Source organism: Sciurus carolinensis, chromosome 11 (assembly GCF_902686445.1).
Source record: "Sciurus carolinensis chromosome 11, mSciCar1.2, whole genome shotgun sequence".
NCBI classification, from domain to species: domain Eukaryota; kingdom Metazoa; phylum Chordata; class Mammalia; order Rodentia; family Sciuridae; genus Sciurus; species Sciurus carolinensis.
Window position 1 is genome coordinate 55753145 of NC_062223.1, and position 17266 is coordinate 55770410.

The 17266-nt window shown below is 36.9% G+C and overlaps 2 protein-coding genes across 3 annotated transcripts in view; both read right to left on the reverse strand.

Moving 5' to 3' along the window:
• The window catches only part of Nell1 (neural EGFL like 1), an 865354-nt gene that overhangs the window by 269934 nt on the left and 578154 nt on the right, over positions 1 to 17266 (reverse strand). The window lies entirely within an intron of this gene.
• Positions 2378 to 3541, reverse strand: LOC124958346 (isocitrate dehydrogenase [NAD] subunit gamma, mitochondrial-like). Its single transcript, XM_047516326.1, has one exon. The coding sequence runs from the start codon at positions 3539 to 3541 to the stop codon at positions 2378 to 2380; it is 1164 nt and encodes a 387-aa protein (XP_047372282.1).

Sequence of the window (17266 nt, forward strand, 5' to 3'; positions counted from 1 at the left end):
TACAAACCTTGTCTAAGGTGCCAGTGTTACTTTCATTGGATTGCCTTTGTAATCCATTGCCCCTGCTGTGACAATGTACAATTCATCTTCTGTGCCAGACCTTAAACTGATGTTCTTAAAAATAACTCGTTCTCATTTTCCTCATGATCCACCTTAAAGTGATATTTTTTGTTGACATTTAGTTCAGAACTGAAAGCGTTCTGGGGCCTCAGGGGGCTCATACCCATGTCCGTACCCACTGAATATTCCATGGTGTGATGGCATGCACTTAGGTGGGCAGACAGGTGGACAGGGATAAACAACTTTGGATTCAAAGAATAGATGTGCAGGAGGAAATCACACTAGGGATAAACACAGTAATGTTAAAACAACAAGAAGAAGCACTTACCATAATGTTATAAGCCTAAAGTGCATTTTCTCACTCCGTCTTCTCAACAACCCTGTGGGTTAGGTACAGTTATCTTCTCACTTTACAGATAAGAAAAGTGAGGCAGTGTCAACCATAACATTCATTTTCTGATTACTTCAACAAACACATATTATTTATGTTGCATATACAGTAATTATATTAGAGATGACAAAGGACAAGGGGGAAAAAATGCATGGTATTATCCCTAGGGACATTCATAGCTAAAAGGGAAATCTAAAAATGGAGATGGAAAGTTCTGTTATAGTGTACTAGGTGTCATCACAGCTGTCTGAGAGGATCCTGGAGATGGCCATTCTTCACAGAGGGAAACCTGGGCTCAAATACACCATAAACTCCTATTGCTAAGCAGAAGTTGACAGCTAGGCCATTGCCTGAAGTTGGGCTGGTTGTGCCATGAATCATTTCTCCTAGTCTAGTCATGAGAAAAGGGGGTACAAAGTGGGTGCTGTGAGTTAAAGTTTAGTGTGATGTTTGGGTGGGGTGGGGAACGCATGCTAAAATCCACTTGTCAAAGCAAATCATTTGCAAAGGTCTAGAGCAGGCCAGAGGTGTCGCACCCGCGACAGGAGAGCAGAGGCAGACATCCTGACAAGGGACATGTCTAATTGTGCACTGCATGCAACTATCATAGTTATTTTCCAATTGACTCTTCCATGCTTGCGTCATTCTTCAAGAAAGGCTTCTATATAACGTTGAAGGTATTCAATTTCTCCTTAAACTAAATCTCTTCAAACTAGCTTTCTGTTTTCCAAACCCTGGCTTGACATTGTATGTAATTAGTATTTGTATGTAAACTAGAGCCTCATGGAGACTCCAGAGACTTTTATGGTGGAAAAAACAAAAAAAGTGTCTTTAACTTGTGCTATGTTAAGCATAGTAAAATCCAAAGATTATACACGATGGGGGGGGGGGTTCCATAATACAGAATTCACTACTTTTCTCAATCTAATTTCTATCCTGCTCATAAAACAACTATCAGTTTTTATAATCAATGTTTTTACATTTTACTTGAGCAATAACAATTTCCAAGTACTAATAAAATTATTAATTTTGTCTGTATGTCTCCCAACTATGACCTTAAAAACAATATAAATAAAATATAATGAAATTATGTGAATATTTAGATTAGTTCAGGATTTTCTTTAATAGGAAGTTTAAAAGTGATCCACAGAAAACCATGAAGCACTGAGCATGGATTTGCAATTCCTGGTTCCATTTGTATATCAAAACATTATGGATTCAGGGACCCCAGAGATTTGACCTCTACACTCTTGAGCCCAGTTGAAAGAAATTTAAGACTCCCTTTTCCAGGAGAGTTGCAGTGTTCAGGAATATTCATGTGTGCAAAAGAACACAAAGAAAATTTCTCACATAAAGATCATAAACCACACCATAAGAAAAGAGGATATCGAGTGAGAAGATAAAGAGTGAAAGCTTTCTGTATTAGCTCAGCTTTAAGTTACTTTATTTATTTATTATTAGAGTTACAATGTATATTCTGGAGGCAAAGTTTATTGCACTAATCAACTCATTAATAACCTGTAGAGAAAAACCAGACTTCTCTGCAGGTTGGTTTGCTGAATTTTAATGACCCAGATAAAAGAAAATCAGTGTCCCAGGTCCTGGGAAAGCCCCGGAACTCCACAGATAGCTCTGATTTATTCATTGTATCATATCATAGAGAAGTGAGAGTCATTGATTAAAAGAGAATGTCCTCAATTCATTTACAATGCAATGGGTTTGGCTAATTTAAACAAGTAATGTGTATGAAATTTTAATTTAATGGAAAAATCAGTCTGGATACACTCCTTTCTCATGAATTGGAGCAGATAGTTTATTCTCTACATTAGTCATGCTGGCAGGGTTTCTGAGGTGGTGGTGGGGTGAGTGGTAAAGAGTGGGACAGGAGAGACGTTGGGTGAGTACAGCCTCCAAGGCACTAACCATCTAATTGACACTTTGGAGGTTCTCCTTGATGTTGTGAATGATGTCCAATGTGGTACCCTGGCCTCCAATGTCTGGGGTCTGGATATTTTTATTTCCTATGGAGTCCAAGACTGCAACACGGATGCGGGTGGCATAGGAGTGGAGTTTGAGGTAATCCAGCATGATGCAACTTGCCAGCAGCATGGCCGTAGGATTGACCAAATTCTTATGAGCCAAATTCCTGTCTGTTTGCCTTGAAGCTGTCTCAAATATTGCATATAAATGGCCATAGTTGGCTCCAGGTACAAGGCCAGGCCCTCCAACCAATCCTGTGCAAATATTTTTAACAATGTTGCCATAAAGATTGGGCATCACCATGACATCAAACTGTTGGGGTCGGGATACCAGCTGCATCGTAGCATTGTCCACAATCATTCCTTCTAAGGTGAGCTGAGGATAGTGGGATGCCACCTCCCTACAGCACTGGAGGAAGAGTCCATCTCCCAGTTTCATGATGTTGGCCTTGTGCACAGCTGTCACTTTTTTGCGCCCCATCTTCTGGGCCAGCTGGAAGGCATATTCAGCAATGCGCAAAGACTTGGCCTTGGTAATGATCTTCAAACTCTCTATCACTCCTTTCACACTCTCATGCTCCAGGTTGCTGTACTCACCCTCTGTGTTTTCCCGAACAACTATGATATCTATGTCCTTGTGCCGGGTCTGTACACTTGGCAGACTCTTGAAATGGGTGACATTGGCATAGAGATCTAGGGTTGTGCGAAACATATTGTTGAGGGATTTGTAAGAAGGTGGCAGGGTGTGATCTGTTTCTATGATGCCCTTCAAAGCCACGCGGTTTCGACGGACAGCCATGATGGCATTGTGAACTTCTTCTTCATCAGACATGGAGTCCACCACCACTTCTTCAAAGTCCACAGGCACACTGGCATGATTAAACACAGATTTGACATGCATCATAAGTTCAGGTCCAATGCCATCTCCCGGAATCATGGTCACCCTGTGTCGTCCACCGTACACCGCTGATGGAGAAACTATGTGATACAAACACAAGCTCCTCAAGGGAATCTGAGGGCCAAGTAATATTTCCCAAGAATGGTAAAAAATTGTGCTTTGTAAAATTGCCTTCAAGGAGGAAGTGACTCCTCTTAGCATCTTTAGTGCCATGATCATTACATCAAGATTTATTAAAATTATGTGGAAATGTGGGTTCTTCCTCCTGCTCAGAACTGGCTCCTTTTGGTGGAATTCTGGTTTCATAATTCTTGCCTAGGTCACAATTCTCTTCCCTTCTTGTATTCTGTGTTTTATAGACATTCTACTGTAGTAAAAATGATAGGTAGAAAAGCAGAAAACATGATACATAACATAGCAGAAATATAAACATTTTTGAGTTGGGTAATAATTCATAGGCACGTTAAATATGCTAAGTCCTGTATAATATGCTTTAAAAATACAGATTTATTTTTAGGGCAGTTTAAAGTCACAGCAAAATTGAGCAGAAGGTATAGCTATTTACCATAACACCCTGCAACATAGGGACAGTCTTCCCTATTATCAAAATCCTACATGAAGTGATACATTTGTTATAATTGATAAATCAATATTGACACATGATTATCACCTGAAGTTCATGGTTTTACACTAGGTTTCACTTTTGATATTATTATTATTTATTATTAATTTTTTTTTTGGCAGTGCTGGGGATTGAACCAAGGGCCTTGTGCTTGCAAGGCAAGCACTCTACCCACTGAGCTATATTCCCAGCCCCTTTTGATTTTATTTGTTCAACAAGTGTGGACAAATGCATAATGACACATGTATATCATTATAATATCATACAGAGTATTTTTTTCTTTGTAGAAGAGAAATAAAAAACTTTTTCAAAAAAAACACCTGGTTAGATATTCAATTTCTTGTCACTATCGCTAGACTTATTGAATTAAAATTTGTAGAGTTGGGATCTAACTCCTTATGTTTTAATAAAATTTGAGAGCCACTGGGCTATGAAATGATCACAACAGGAAATGATGAGCAGCTATTAAGTGGAAGAAAGTAAGAAAAGAAAAAACAGGTTTCAGGGATATTTAGTGGACAAACAGAACTGGGTTACTGGCCTTGGAAACACTGAACATTATTCTTAAAGTATTTAACAGAGTGGATGAATGATGATGCTTTCAATGAAAATGTACAATACTAGAAGAAAAGTCAATTGGGTGGAGGAATAAGATTGAAAATAGGTTCAGTTTCAGACATCCTGTGTTTGGGAAATCTGTTACATGTCCACATAGTAATGACTAGGGGATGGTTTAGTAAATGAGTCTGCAGCTCCAGAGGAAGGATCATGGGTGGTAATATAGATTCAAGAGTCATCAACATGTGGGAGTATATAACACACAGGAGTATATAAAATAGCCCACAGTGGAGGTTTCCAACTTTTATTTTGCTGTGACAGATGACGATGACATTCATAGGAGACATAGTCCCAGAAGCAAGATGAATTGTAATGAAAACCAAACATACAAACATGTACATGTGCATACGTCCATACAAACACACAAGCAGTTGGTTAAATAAAGCAAAGCTCCCAAAGTCTTTAATAGGTCATATTCAAAAAAGTATTTCACTAGGAAATTATTAGTGAGATCTGCTTCCTGATCCCAAAACATGTCATTTTTTGAGTGAAAAAATGTATATACAGCTAATATAAAAACTGTATTGAGATAGAAAATTGAACAACTGTCTCTACCAGCACTCAAAAGCTTCTCAACCCTGTCTCTGACTGCCTAAAGGATTGACTGACCCAGACAGGCCCTGGCAGACCTAGTCACTATCCCACCAATCTGGGCCTGAGATGTCCTGGCTTTGGCCATGCTACAGTCCCAAGATCTCAATGCCACTGAAATTTGGAGAGAGACTACCCAGGATGAGCATTCCTGAGAGACAGTAACTAGGTGGTGGCAACAAGCACTCCCAGGAGGAAGACCTGGGAGGGAGGGGCAGGATAGTAGAGTAAAACAGACATTATTACCTCATGTACACATATGACTGTAAGACTGATGTGATCCTACAATATAAATAATCAGAAAATGAGAAATTATACTCCATTTATGTATGATCTATCAAAATGTATAAATGCATTCTGTCATGTACAAATTAGAATAAAATAAAAAAATAAACTATATTTAAAAGATGAAATTCAAGTCTGTACTGCTAATAAAAGAAAATCATCATGTACTAATAAAGATTGAGAAAAATAATTATAAATTTATCATCAAATGTATAACACATAGCCGGACTTGGTAGTACAAGTCTATACTCTCAGAGACTTGAGGGGCTGAGGCAGGAGGATCACAAGTTTGAGGCCAGCCTCAACAACTTATTGAGATCCTGTCTCAAAAGAAAAAATAAAAAGGACTAGGGATTAGCTCACTGGTAAAGCTTCCCTGGGTTCAAATCCTCAGTAACCAAGATTAAAAAAAGGTATAACACATAGTATTTACAATTATTCATGGTAATGTAAATAGGATTATTGCACATACCATTTCAATGATCACTTTGTTTTTAATATGGAAACTTTATAACCTTGCTTTAATTTTGATGTTATAAAGATAAAGACACATACACATGGATTCTTTTCCTCTTTTCCTTATTAAATATGTACTTAAGGCAAAAATCAAGGAAACAAATGCAATTATAAGTCCACAGCTTACCAACTATAATATTTCAAAATTGCTATAACTATTAACAACATGTCAATAAACATAGGTCAGGGATATTTTCAGAAAATATAAAATAGGCTATGAATTATTAGCAATTCGCTTACAACCAATTCAAATTCAATCTTGTTGCATAAGAGCCAGCACACACTGTGAAATGCAGATGAGCTGACATCCCTGTGATAGTAACTCTGGGGTGAGTCTAACTAATTAAAACAGTAAATCATTCATGAGGGATTATAACTTAATGCTTATCAATCAGTAACTAGTTTTGACACATGTCATAACTGTGACACTGTAATAAGTGACTAGTTTTGACACATGTCATGACAGAGTGTGACACTCAGTGTGTCATCACACTGAGGTCAGAAAGTACTGGGCTAGGAAGAAGAATGTAGACAAAGCACAGAAAAGTCATGATGAGGGTTGGGGGTACAGCTGAGTGATGGAGCAATTGCCCAACATGTGCTAGGCCCTGAGTTCAATCTCCAGGAACCCTCACTCAAAAAAATAAAAAAAAAGGAAGAAAAAAATTTTTTAAATGATGATAACAATGACAAAACTAGGGACAAAAAGTGATGACAAAAAATATCCCAGGACATGATTAGAAAAGAAGTGGGTGGAAATGGGTGGGATATGGGAAGAAGACAGAGAGAGGTATTATACAAACTGAGAGAGCAGGAACATTCCAGGAATGAGTGATCTATGCTGTTAAAGTCCTATTGAGAGGAAAGAAAACTTAACTTAGAAATAGCAAAGAGGGGTCACCAACACCCTGCACAAGGTCATGTGGCTGAGTGGGTGAGAATACAGGTCCCAGAGTCAAGCTGTCTGCTATGTGTGGTCCCTAAGTTTTTTCCTAGTCTTTCAAACTCTTTTGGAACTTACATTACTGTGGGAGTAGAGAGTAGGAAATAAACTAGGTGATTGACAGACAGTCACACAGACATGCAAACCAACATGTGAATCTTTCAATGTGAGGAAGAAGAAATGTTATGAAACAAAAATAAAACCACCACTGTCAGAGAGTTTATGTTCCAGGCAGAGTGAAGTGAAGTAGATCTAGATGAGTCATGAAAGGGCAGTTGATGCCAAAGGGTTCCTGAGTGACTTAGCTGGGATGTGCAAGTGCACAGCACAGACTGCCCATGTACCTGGCCTAGTGTGCTCAGTCTGGTGACCCAACCCCACAGAAGGGTTCACAGCAGACACATGTGGAGGAAGGGAGAGACTTTATGAAATACAGGGAAAATTGAAAGGCCTGTGGGGTACTCTGTACATTTCTGTCTGTTTGAAAGGAAAGGTTTATGTAGGAAAATAGTGACAGACAAATGGGGAAAGTAAATTGGGGTCAGAAAGTAGAGGGCCTTGAATGGCAAACTTAGGAATTTATATGACACCCCATGGGCAGCAGACAGGGATTAAAGTTTAATGAAATAGAAATAAAGGGATTTTAAAACTATTACTTTATAAAGGAAAACATGAACTTAAAAATAGAGTGAGAGGGACAGGCATTTGAAGGTCCATGAGCACCTTACACCAAAGCTTTTCCTTAGTGTAAACAGGAATTTAAAACACACATAGCCCTTTTAAGAAAGCTCTTGAAATCCACTGGATGCCTAGAGAACCAACTGATTGTGAACAATGTTTTGTACTTTTTTTTCTGAAAGAATCAAAACAAAAAGTCTTAATTTGTGGCATTTTCTCTATTCCACAATTATTAACCATTTCTTACCTGTTCAGTCGTCACTGTTTAATAACCACAGAAGAGTGACAGATGGCAGAGATCCATGCAGAGCCACACCTAAAGTAATCTAGAAACAGCCTCCTTGTCTTTCAAAGGAGAATACACTTCAACCAATACCAAATTTACTATACAAGCCCTGATTTGAAGAGGAACTACCTGCATCATTATATGAAGAAGAGGTTCCTAGACACAGTTTTCAGTTAATAAAAGAAAATCCTCTCCCAAATAGTAGGTGGGGATGGGGACTAACATCATGCTCCTTATTCACACTGTTTTCCCCTTTCTTTCTTTTTTGTTTTTGTTTGTGGGGGTTTTTGCAGGGAGGGCTTAAATGAAGGAGTTTATAATCTAGGCATAAAAGTGATGTGTAAGAGGCAAGGTGAATCTCTTCTGAAAAGAAGTTAGCTGATGACTCAGTTGTAAACAGTTTATCCTTTGTCTTCCCTTCTAACTAAACTTTATGGATAAATGATGGACTCCATTAATCACTTTTTTATCACCTGGAGCACTGATTATGCCAATCTACATTCTCCCTGTCCAGCAGGATAGTGGTCTTCCAAAAACTATTCATAAGTGTGATTATTATGTTTTTCAACACCTCTGTATTTCAGAGGCTTTCCTTTTAACCTGGATAAGGCAAAAGAACCTCTATGTAATAACAATGAATGGATGTGTGAGTGAATGAAGTCCTCTTGGTTAAACCTGCTTAGTTTTTAGTTGCACATTCAACAATCATTGACACCAGTTCAGACAATCATACAGGGTACTTTTATCAGAAAGTCTCAATTTTAATTAAACCAAAATATATAGTCCCTATAAAGTACATACTTGTTGAACCAGCATGACTCAGTTCATACAGTGAGGGTTTTTAGGTAACAAAAATAATCTAGAAATTAGAGGGGGCTTTCAGATGCCAGCTTTCAGTCAACTGGTTTAGCCCTGGTCAATATTACAAAGTAAGTGTCATTGTACAAATCATGCATATTCCTCCAGCTTCCCTACTACTTGCCTGCAAACTTTTTCCCCTCATTCAAGAAGGAAAGTGACTGCCACAAAGCACCATATCCAGGGCTTCTGTTGAATGACACTTCATCTCATTCTGAAAAATGCAACTATGTAATGGTTGCTATAAACAAGGAAGTGAGATGCCAAGAGAATTGGCCTCCTTCTAAGTCAGCACAAGAGTCTCCCAGGACTCTTCTTCTTAAGTTTGTGCTCTTTCCACCATATCATGCTGTTTTCCTTCTGAGTTTTATGTGATTCTGTGTGTTTCCCACCATCCCTGAGAATGAAAAGAAGAGTAACACACACTCACAATCTCACACTCACTCACACATACACACTACCGTGGTAGACTTTCAGGCTGTATAGAGATAAATTGACAATCATGCAAAACTAAAAACATCTATAATTTCCAAACAAAGACGTGTGTTTAGAAACATGCATTGCATCTGCTCCCTCTTAAAATCCCATTAAAGTTATGTTTGAAATGGTTTTTCTTTTTTTTATTTGTATTCAGATTACAAATCTACAAGGGTTGTGAGGATAATAGAGGGGACAACAAAATTTTGGAAAGTGGAAAACAGATGAAGAAGCTATGACTGCCTTCTTAGATTTGAAAAATATGAATCTCACACACTGTGTGAAAAAGCCAAGAAACAATTTCCTTTGCATTACAAAAGGCAAAACTTAGGAATTGTCAGCACCAGATACCTCTGAGAGTGTCAGATAAAGATGAACTGAAAGTCTCTTTAGGAACTGGATACACAATTGTTCCTCCCATCATTCTGTCCAGTCAGATGATCTCTCTCCACCGACATAGGAGAAGTTGGGAAATTTATTCTCAACTGTTGGGAAACTCCATGCACAACTGAAAAAAGGTTACCTGTGGACTACCAGGGAAATAAGTGAAAATTTATATAGCATTCAGAATGCTGGAAGATGGGCTTGGGCAAGAGTTCTGTATGGTATTTTCAAAGGAAACTAAAGAACTAAAACTAATTCTTACAGATACTGACAACCAGTTGTTTCTCGAGAGAAGAGACCAGATCAACCTCCATAGTCAATGGTCATATCCCAATTTGCACAGAGATTTTGATTAGTGTTTTACCACCCTGGTCTTAAGTGTGAGCAAAGAGCCAACTTCAAACATTTGAACAAAGCTTCTAATATAAAGGACAGAAGCCAGAGCAAATCAACAAACACAATGAGACAGAAACAGGAAACCTCATTAAGAGGTCAGTTCATTATCCTTATCACCTCATTATTCACTAGCATTAATGTCCCAGGAGATAAAGGACATCACATTCATGAAACAAAACCAGTATGCTGTAAAAAACATAGACGAGAAGTAGTCTTGAAATACATAGGAGGACAGCAGAAATAAAAGGGCTCAGTGAAAAATATGGAAAAGTAAAAAGATGTTCAGGTATTAGTTGAAAATGACAAAAACATGCAAAACAGAAAAAGAAAATAAAAATCTTGGAGAACCAAGAAGCCCAGAATCAAAATAACCAGAGCCAAAAAAAGAAATGGAGAACAAAGAGGCAGGAATCAGTGAACACAGAACAAGTTACCACAGACATAATGCAAGAACATTAATAAGTGTAAATGTTAACAAACATCTAGATGGAAAAGCTCCACTGGGTGTCCTTTAGAATGAATGGAAATTATACCCCTCTCATCATGTAGTTTAAAACCGTGGATTTCAAAAAATGGACAAAAAGCCAGAAAGGCATTATTAGATTTCTCAAATTCCATATTAGAACCCAGAAGAAAATGGAATGATGCCTTTAAAATCCTGAGGAAAAGATGATTTGCAAACTAGAATACCCTAACAAATGACTAGTCAAGAGTGAAGACTAAATTATTTTAAAAGCATTTACATTTCACTTATTATGTCCTGGACAGTTTTCTAAGCAACTTGTAAGAAGTAACTTGTTTAATAACTTTTTCTCAAAACCTTTTCTCCCATGTACCTTTTCTCATGTCACTAATGTAGACTGCTCCACTGAGCCAGAATAGTAAGCCAAGGAACAGTAGATGTAGTATACAAAAAGTAGGTTTCCAGCCTAGGAGAGGCAAAGGGGATTCTCAGAATCACAGTGAGAGAGATTATGAAGACTATGAGCTTTGCAGTGAGCCTAGAAATCAACCAAAGTGTGGAACAGGTTTGTCCAAGAACATGAAAGAGTTAGAGGGCATGCATAGAATAGATGAGAGGTTGAGGATAAATTATGATAAATCCATAGAAGACTAAGCAATAAGATGAATAAAATAGAAAAATATTAGTAACAGGGAGAACAGAGATTTGTGCAAGAAAGGAAATCAAGTATAGTATACTCCATGATTCAGTTATTAATATAATGTTCATAGTCACAATAACATAAATACAGAATATTGATTTAGCAAGAAGATATGTGGAGAGGTGAAAGATAGCCAAATTTCCTTCCTATGTCGTGGAAGTTAATTTTTAAAAGTGTCAAAATTGGAAATGTGATGCAATAGCAAGAAACATGTTATTTAGAGACACAGAGAAAAGCACCAAGAAAATCTGTCAGAAGAACTGAAAGTGGTCTCCTCTAGGATGGGAGATGGGGAAAGGTTTCCAGGTATTCATCTGTTCAATAACACCTTTTAGAACATCTAGCTTTTTGAAAACTAATAGTAAGATGATATATAGATAAATAGATAGATAGATAGATAGATACATAGATAGAGACTTCATAGAAATACAAATTAATTTTTTAGTGCTCAAAAGTGGACTTTTCCTTTGAGGCAGTAATGCTTAAGGGTTAAATGTCAGCAAATGACTTTGAGTTCTAATTCTGACTCTTTCCTTTATAGCTGTTAGACCTCAGATGAGTTGTGGAATTGCTCTATGCCTCAGCTTCTTCTTACATAAGGGAGTTAATAACTCCCTCATGGAGTTCTACAAGGATTCAATACAAACAATTCAAACACTGGCTAGTTCAATCTGTGTTTATGATCATATATAGTAGTGCAAATGCAATATTTGAGAGCATTTGAGATCATTCTAAACAAAAAATAAAAAAACTAACACAATATGCCATTTCATGTTATTTTAACCCAAATTACATATATTGATCCAAAATTATAATTTAAAAAGTTCTGGGTACTGGGATGATGGTAGAATAGAGGGGTCACTTCCCTGGTGGATCTGTAGCATGAACCACAAAAAGCAGACAGGCAACTTTTCAACAAGGTGGATGAATGACCAAGAAGTAGGGGGGACTATACTGGAATTTAATACTGGACCCTCCAAAGAGATCAAGGACTCAGGAGACCTTGTATACTAAAATAAGGGGAAAGATCCCACAGGCATAACAGTGATTGGAGATGCAAACCAGAACAGTCCCTATGTGAATGCAGTAAAACAATAAAGGAGTTAAAGGAACCATCATTCTAAGGAAGACTGAGGTATGTTGGGGTATGGAGAGTTTAGAGACCAGAGACACTACTCAAAAAAATAGTAAGCTGTGCTGCACAGTATCCATGTATGGGAGGAAAGCTGCTATCTCTCCTGGCAGTATGCACTGAGGACAGCAGAAGTGTTTTGCAGCTACAGTGAGCATGCCAGCAGCAGGAGGAAACAACTACTGGCAGACCTGAGTCTAACCAGAAAAATGAGCCTGACAAAACCATACTACATGACAGAGAGGATGCCCATGTAACCATGAAAAAAATCAAGCATGGAGAGAAGTTTACACAGGGGAATACTGGTCAAGGAAGCCCACTTGGTTTCCCCCTCCCCCTCCAATCTGGCTGCTTGCAGGACCAGCTAGAAGAGAAGCGCTTGACTGGGAATTTGAAAGGGCAGGGGTGGGAGAGATCAAGTTCAGAAAATTGATCAGAGACCAGGGATTGTGGTATCCACAGGCGTGAAGTAGTGGGCTAAGAACAGGCTCCTACACCACACGAGTGAAACCCAAAGGAGATTCCTGGAGTGCAGTCTTCCAACATGGACCAGCACTTGGTGGCCATTTGAGGACAGCTGACTTAAAATCTCCAGACAAATAGATACCCATGGAAGAAAAAGGAGCATACCTAAGCCTATTCCCCACCTCCAGAAGTTCCGCCTCTAGGACTAACCCTCCCACACTAGCAACCCCAACCATCTGGAGGGTAGAGTGGCATTGAACTCCAGACAAAACCACCTAATTACTGAGAAGAGAAACTGAGAAACTATTGAACTCCAACAAAAACAATTGTTCAATTTTTCATTGAGATCCCTTTTTCCTTTATTCTTTATTTTTTTCTTCCTTCATATCTCTACCAGTTTTGAAACAAAGTATTTTTCATGCATCAGTTTATTGAGGACTTGGATGTCTGAATAGTATATTACAGTTTTGTTGTATGTTATTTATTTCTTTTAATTTTTTTTTAAATTTTTATTTTACATAAATTTTTCCTCTCATGTCTCTATTTCCCTGGTTTCTCTTACTCTCTTTTCTCCTGCTAAGAACAAACTTCTATTATTTCCTTTTTCACTGTTCCTATAATTTTTACTTCTATCTTCTTTCCTCCTTCTTCATAAACATCACATTCTACACCACTTCTGTTCTCTTTGTCCATGATTTGAAATTGTAAACCTTTTGCAAACTTACTATTCATATTTTAGACAATAATTGAACACATCATTCTGTTTAATGTGACAAAAATGTAAATGTCTTAATAGGAGCGGTTTGGCTATAGTCTATATATTGTTTGTATTGGGTGCAGTTATTATTTATCTCCCCCTTAAAGGCAAGGTACTGGAAATCTTCAGGGATGCTCTAAATCCACAGGATAGAAACTATACTGCCTCGGATCCACACTTTTAAATGGGAACACACAAACAACAAGAAAAACAAGGGAACAAACTTGAAGTTAATCAAATGGGACAAAGAAAAACATTTTATACTCTTTGAGGGAATTATACATCAACAAGGCATAACAATCATAAATATTTATGTCCCAAACAATGGAGCATCAACATGCATCAAACAAACCCTTCTCAATTTCAAGAATCAAATAGACCACAAAACAATAATACTGGGTGACTTTAACACACCTCTCTCTCTACTGGTTAGATCCTCCAAATAAAACTAAACAAAGAAACTATAGAACTAAATAATACAATCAATAATTTATACTTAACAGACATATAAAATATTTCATCCATCAGCAAGCAAATACACTTTCCTCTCAGCAGCACATGGATCCTTCTGGAAATTAGACCATATGTTGTTCCACAAAGCAACTCTCAGAAAATACAAAAAAATAGAAATCCTACCCTGCATTCTATCAGTTAATAATAGAATGAAATTAGAAATCAGTGATAAACTACAAAATAGAAGTTACTCTAAGACCTGGAAACTAAGTTATATGTTATAAATGACCAATGGATAGCAGAAGAACTCAGGAATTAAACAAAAAATTACTTAGAGGTAAATGAGAATAGTGATACAACATATCAAAATCTCTGGGACACTATGAAGGCAGTGCTAAGAGAAAAGTTAATTGCATTGAGATCATGCATTAAAAGAACAGAAAGTCAATGAATAAATCACGTAACATTACATCTTCAAAACCTAGAAAAATAAGAACAAATCAACACCAAAAGTGTTAGAATACAGGAAATAATTAAAATCAAAGCTGAAATCAATGAAATTAAAACAAAAGAAACAATTCAAAAAATTGACAACAAAAAGTTGGTTCTTTGAAAAAAATAAAATTAATAAACCCTTATCCATGCTAACAAAGAGAAAGAGAAAAAACATAAATGACTAAAGTTTGTGATAAAAAAGGAAATATCATGACAGAAGCTACTAAAATACAGAAGATAATCAGAAACTACTTTGAAAATTTATACTCCAATAAAATAGAAAATCTTGAAGAGTTTAACAAATTTCTAGGAATATGACCTATCCAAACCGAGTCAGGGGGACACACACAATTTAAATGGATCAATTTCAAGCAAAGAAATAGAAGGCATAGCAAAAGCCTACCAATCAAGAAAAGCCCAGGACCAAACAGATTCCTGACCAAGTTCTACAAGACTTTCAAAGAATTAACACCAATACTTTTTAAGTTACTCCATGAATTAGAAAAGGAGGAAACTCATTCCCTCCAAACTCATTTGATGAATCTAGTACCACCTTGATATCCAGATAAACACAAATCATGGAAAGAAAACATTAGACCAATACCCCTAATGAACATAGATGTAAAAATTCTCAATAAAATTCAGACAAATTGCACACAAAGACATATTAAAAAGATAATGATCAAGTGGGGTTCATCCCAGAGATATAAGGTTGGTTCAACATATGGAAATCAATACACATAATTCATCACATCAATAGAATTAAATACAAGAATCACATGATCATCTCAATAGAAGCAGAAAAAGCATTTGACAAAATATAGCACCTCTTCATGTTAAAAACATTAGAAAAACTTGGGATAGTGGGAACATACCTCAACATTGTAAAAGCCATACACGCTAAACCCAAAACCAACATCATTCTAAAGGGAGAAAAACTGAAAACATTCCCTCTAATAATGGGAACAAGACAAGGATGTCATTTTCACCACTTTATTCACCATTGTCCTTGAAATTCTAGTCAGACCAATTAGAAGAAAAAAAATTAAAGGGATCTAAATAGGAAAAGAAGAAGAAAAACTATCACTATTTGCCAACAACATGATTCTATATTTAGAAGATCCAAAAAATTGCACCAGAAAACTTCTAGAACTGATAAATGAATTCAGCCTAGGAGCAGAAAATAAAATTAACAACCATAAATAAATTGCATTCCTATACATTAGTGATGAATCTGCTGAAAGAGAAATTATGAAAACTACCCCATTCAAAATAGCTTCAAAAGAAAATTGGGAATTAATCTAACAAAAGAGGTAAAAGACCTCTACAATGAAAACTACAGAACACTAAAGAAAGAAATTAAAGAAAACCTTAGAAGACAAAAAGATCTACCATGCTCTTGGATAGACAGAATTAACATTGTCAAAATGGCTATACTACCAAAGCACATACAGATTTAGTGCAATTCCTATTAAAATCCCAATGACATTCTTCATAGAAATAGAAAAAGCAATCATGAAATTCGCTTGGAAAAATAAGAGACCCAGAATAACCAGAGATTCTTAGCAAGAAAAGTGAAGCAGGAGGCATCACAATACCAGACCTTACATTATACAGAGTGACAGTAACAAAAATGGCATGCAATTGGCACCAAAACGGATATGCAGGCCAATGATATAGAACAGAAGACACAGAGACAAACCCACATAAATACAGCTATCTCATACTAGAGAAAGGCAATAGAACAGAGACTCTGCACCTAATAGAAGAAAAAGCAGACCCAAGCCTCCTACCATGTTCGCTTAGCTTCCTTAACAAGACTTCCTTATCAAGACTCCTAAAGTGCACGAAGTAAAATCAAGAATCAATAAATGAGATGGAATCAAACTAAATAGCTTCTTTTAAGCATTGTAAATGATCAATAATGTGAAGAAAGAGCCTACAGAATGGGAGAAAATCTTTACCATCTGCACCTTAGACAGAGCACTAATCTCCAGGATATATAAAAATAACTCAAAAAACTTAACACCAAAAAAAAAAAAAAAAACAAATAACCCAGTCAATAACTGGACTAAGGAACTGAACAGACACTTCACAGAAGAAGAAATACAATCAATCAACAAACATATGAAAAAATGTTCATCATCTCTTGCAATTAGGGAAATGCAAATCAAAACTACTCCAAGATTTCATCTCACTCCAGTCAGAAAGACAATTATCAAGCATACTAGCAACAATAAATGTTGATGAGGATGTGGGGGAAAATGTACACTCATACATTGCTGGTGGAACTGCAAATTGGTGCAACCACTATGGAAGGCAGGATGGACATTCCTCAGAAAACTTGGAATGGAGCCACCATTTGACCAGTTATCCTACTCCTTGGTTTATATCCAAAGGACTAGAAATCAGCATGCTACAGTGACACAGCCACATTAATGTTTATAGCAGCTCAATTCACAATAGCTAAACTATGAAACCAACCTAGATGCCCTTCAACAGATGAATGGATAAAGAAAATGTGGTACACATACATGATGTAATATTACTCAGTCTTAAAGAAGAAAGAAATTAAGGCATTTGCCAGTAAATGGATGGAGCTGAAGGATATCATGCTATGTAAAATAAGTCAATTCCAAAATACCAAAGGCCAAATATTTTCTCTGATATGTGGAAGCTAATTCATAATAGTGGGGCTAGGGAAGAACAGAGGTACTTTGGATTAGACAGAGGGGAGTGAAAGGAGAGGAGGGGCATGGGGGCAGGAATGATAGTAGAATGAATTGGACATTATTACTCTATGTGCATATATGATTACA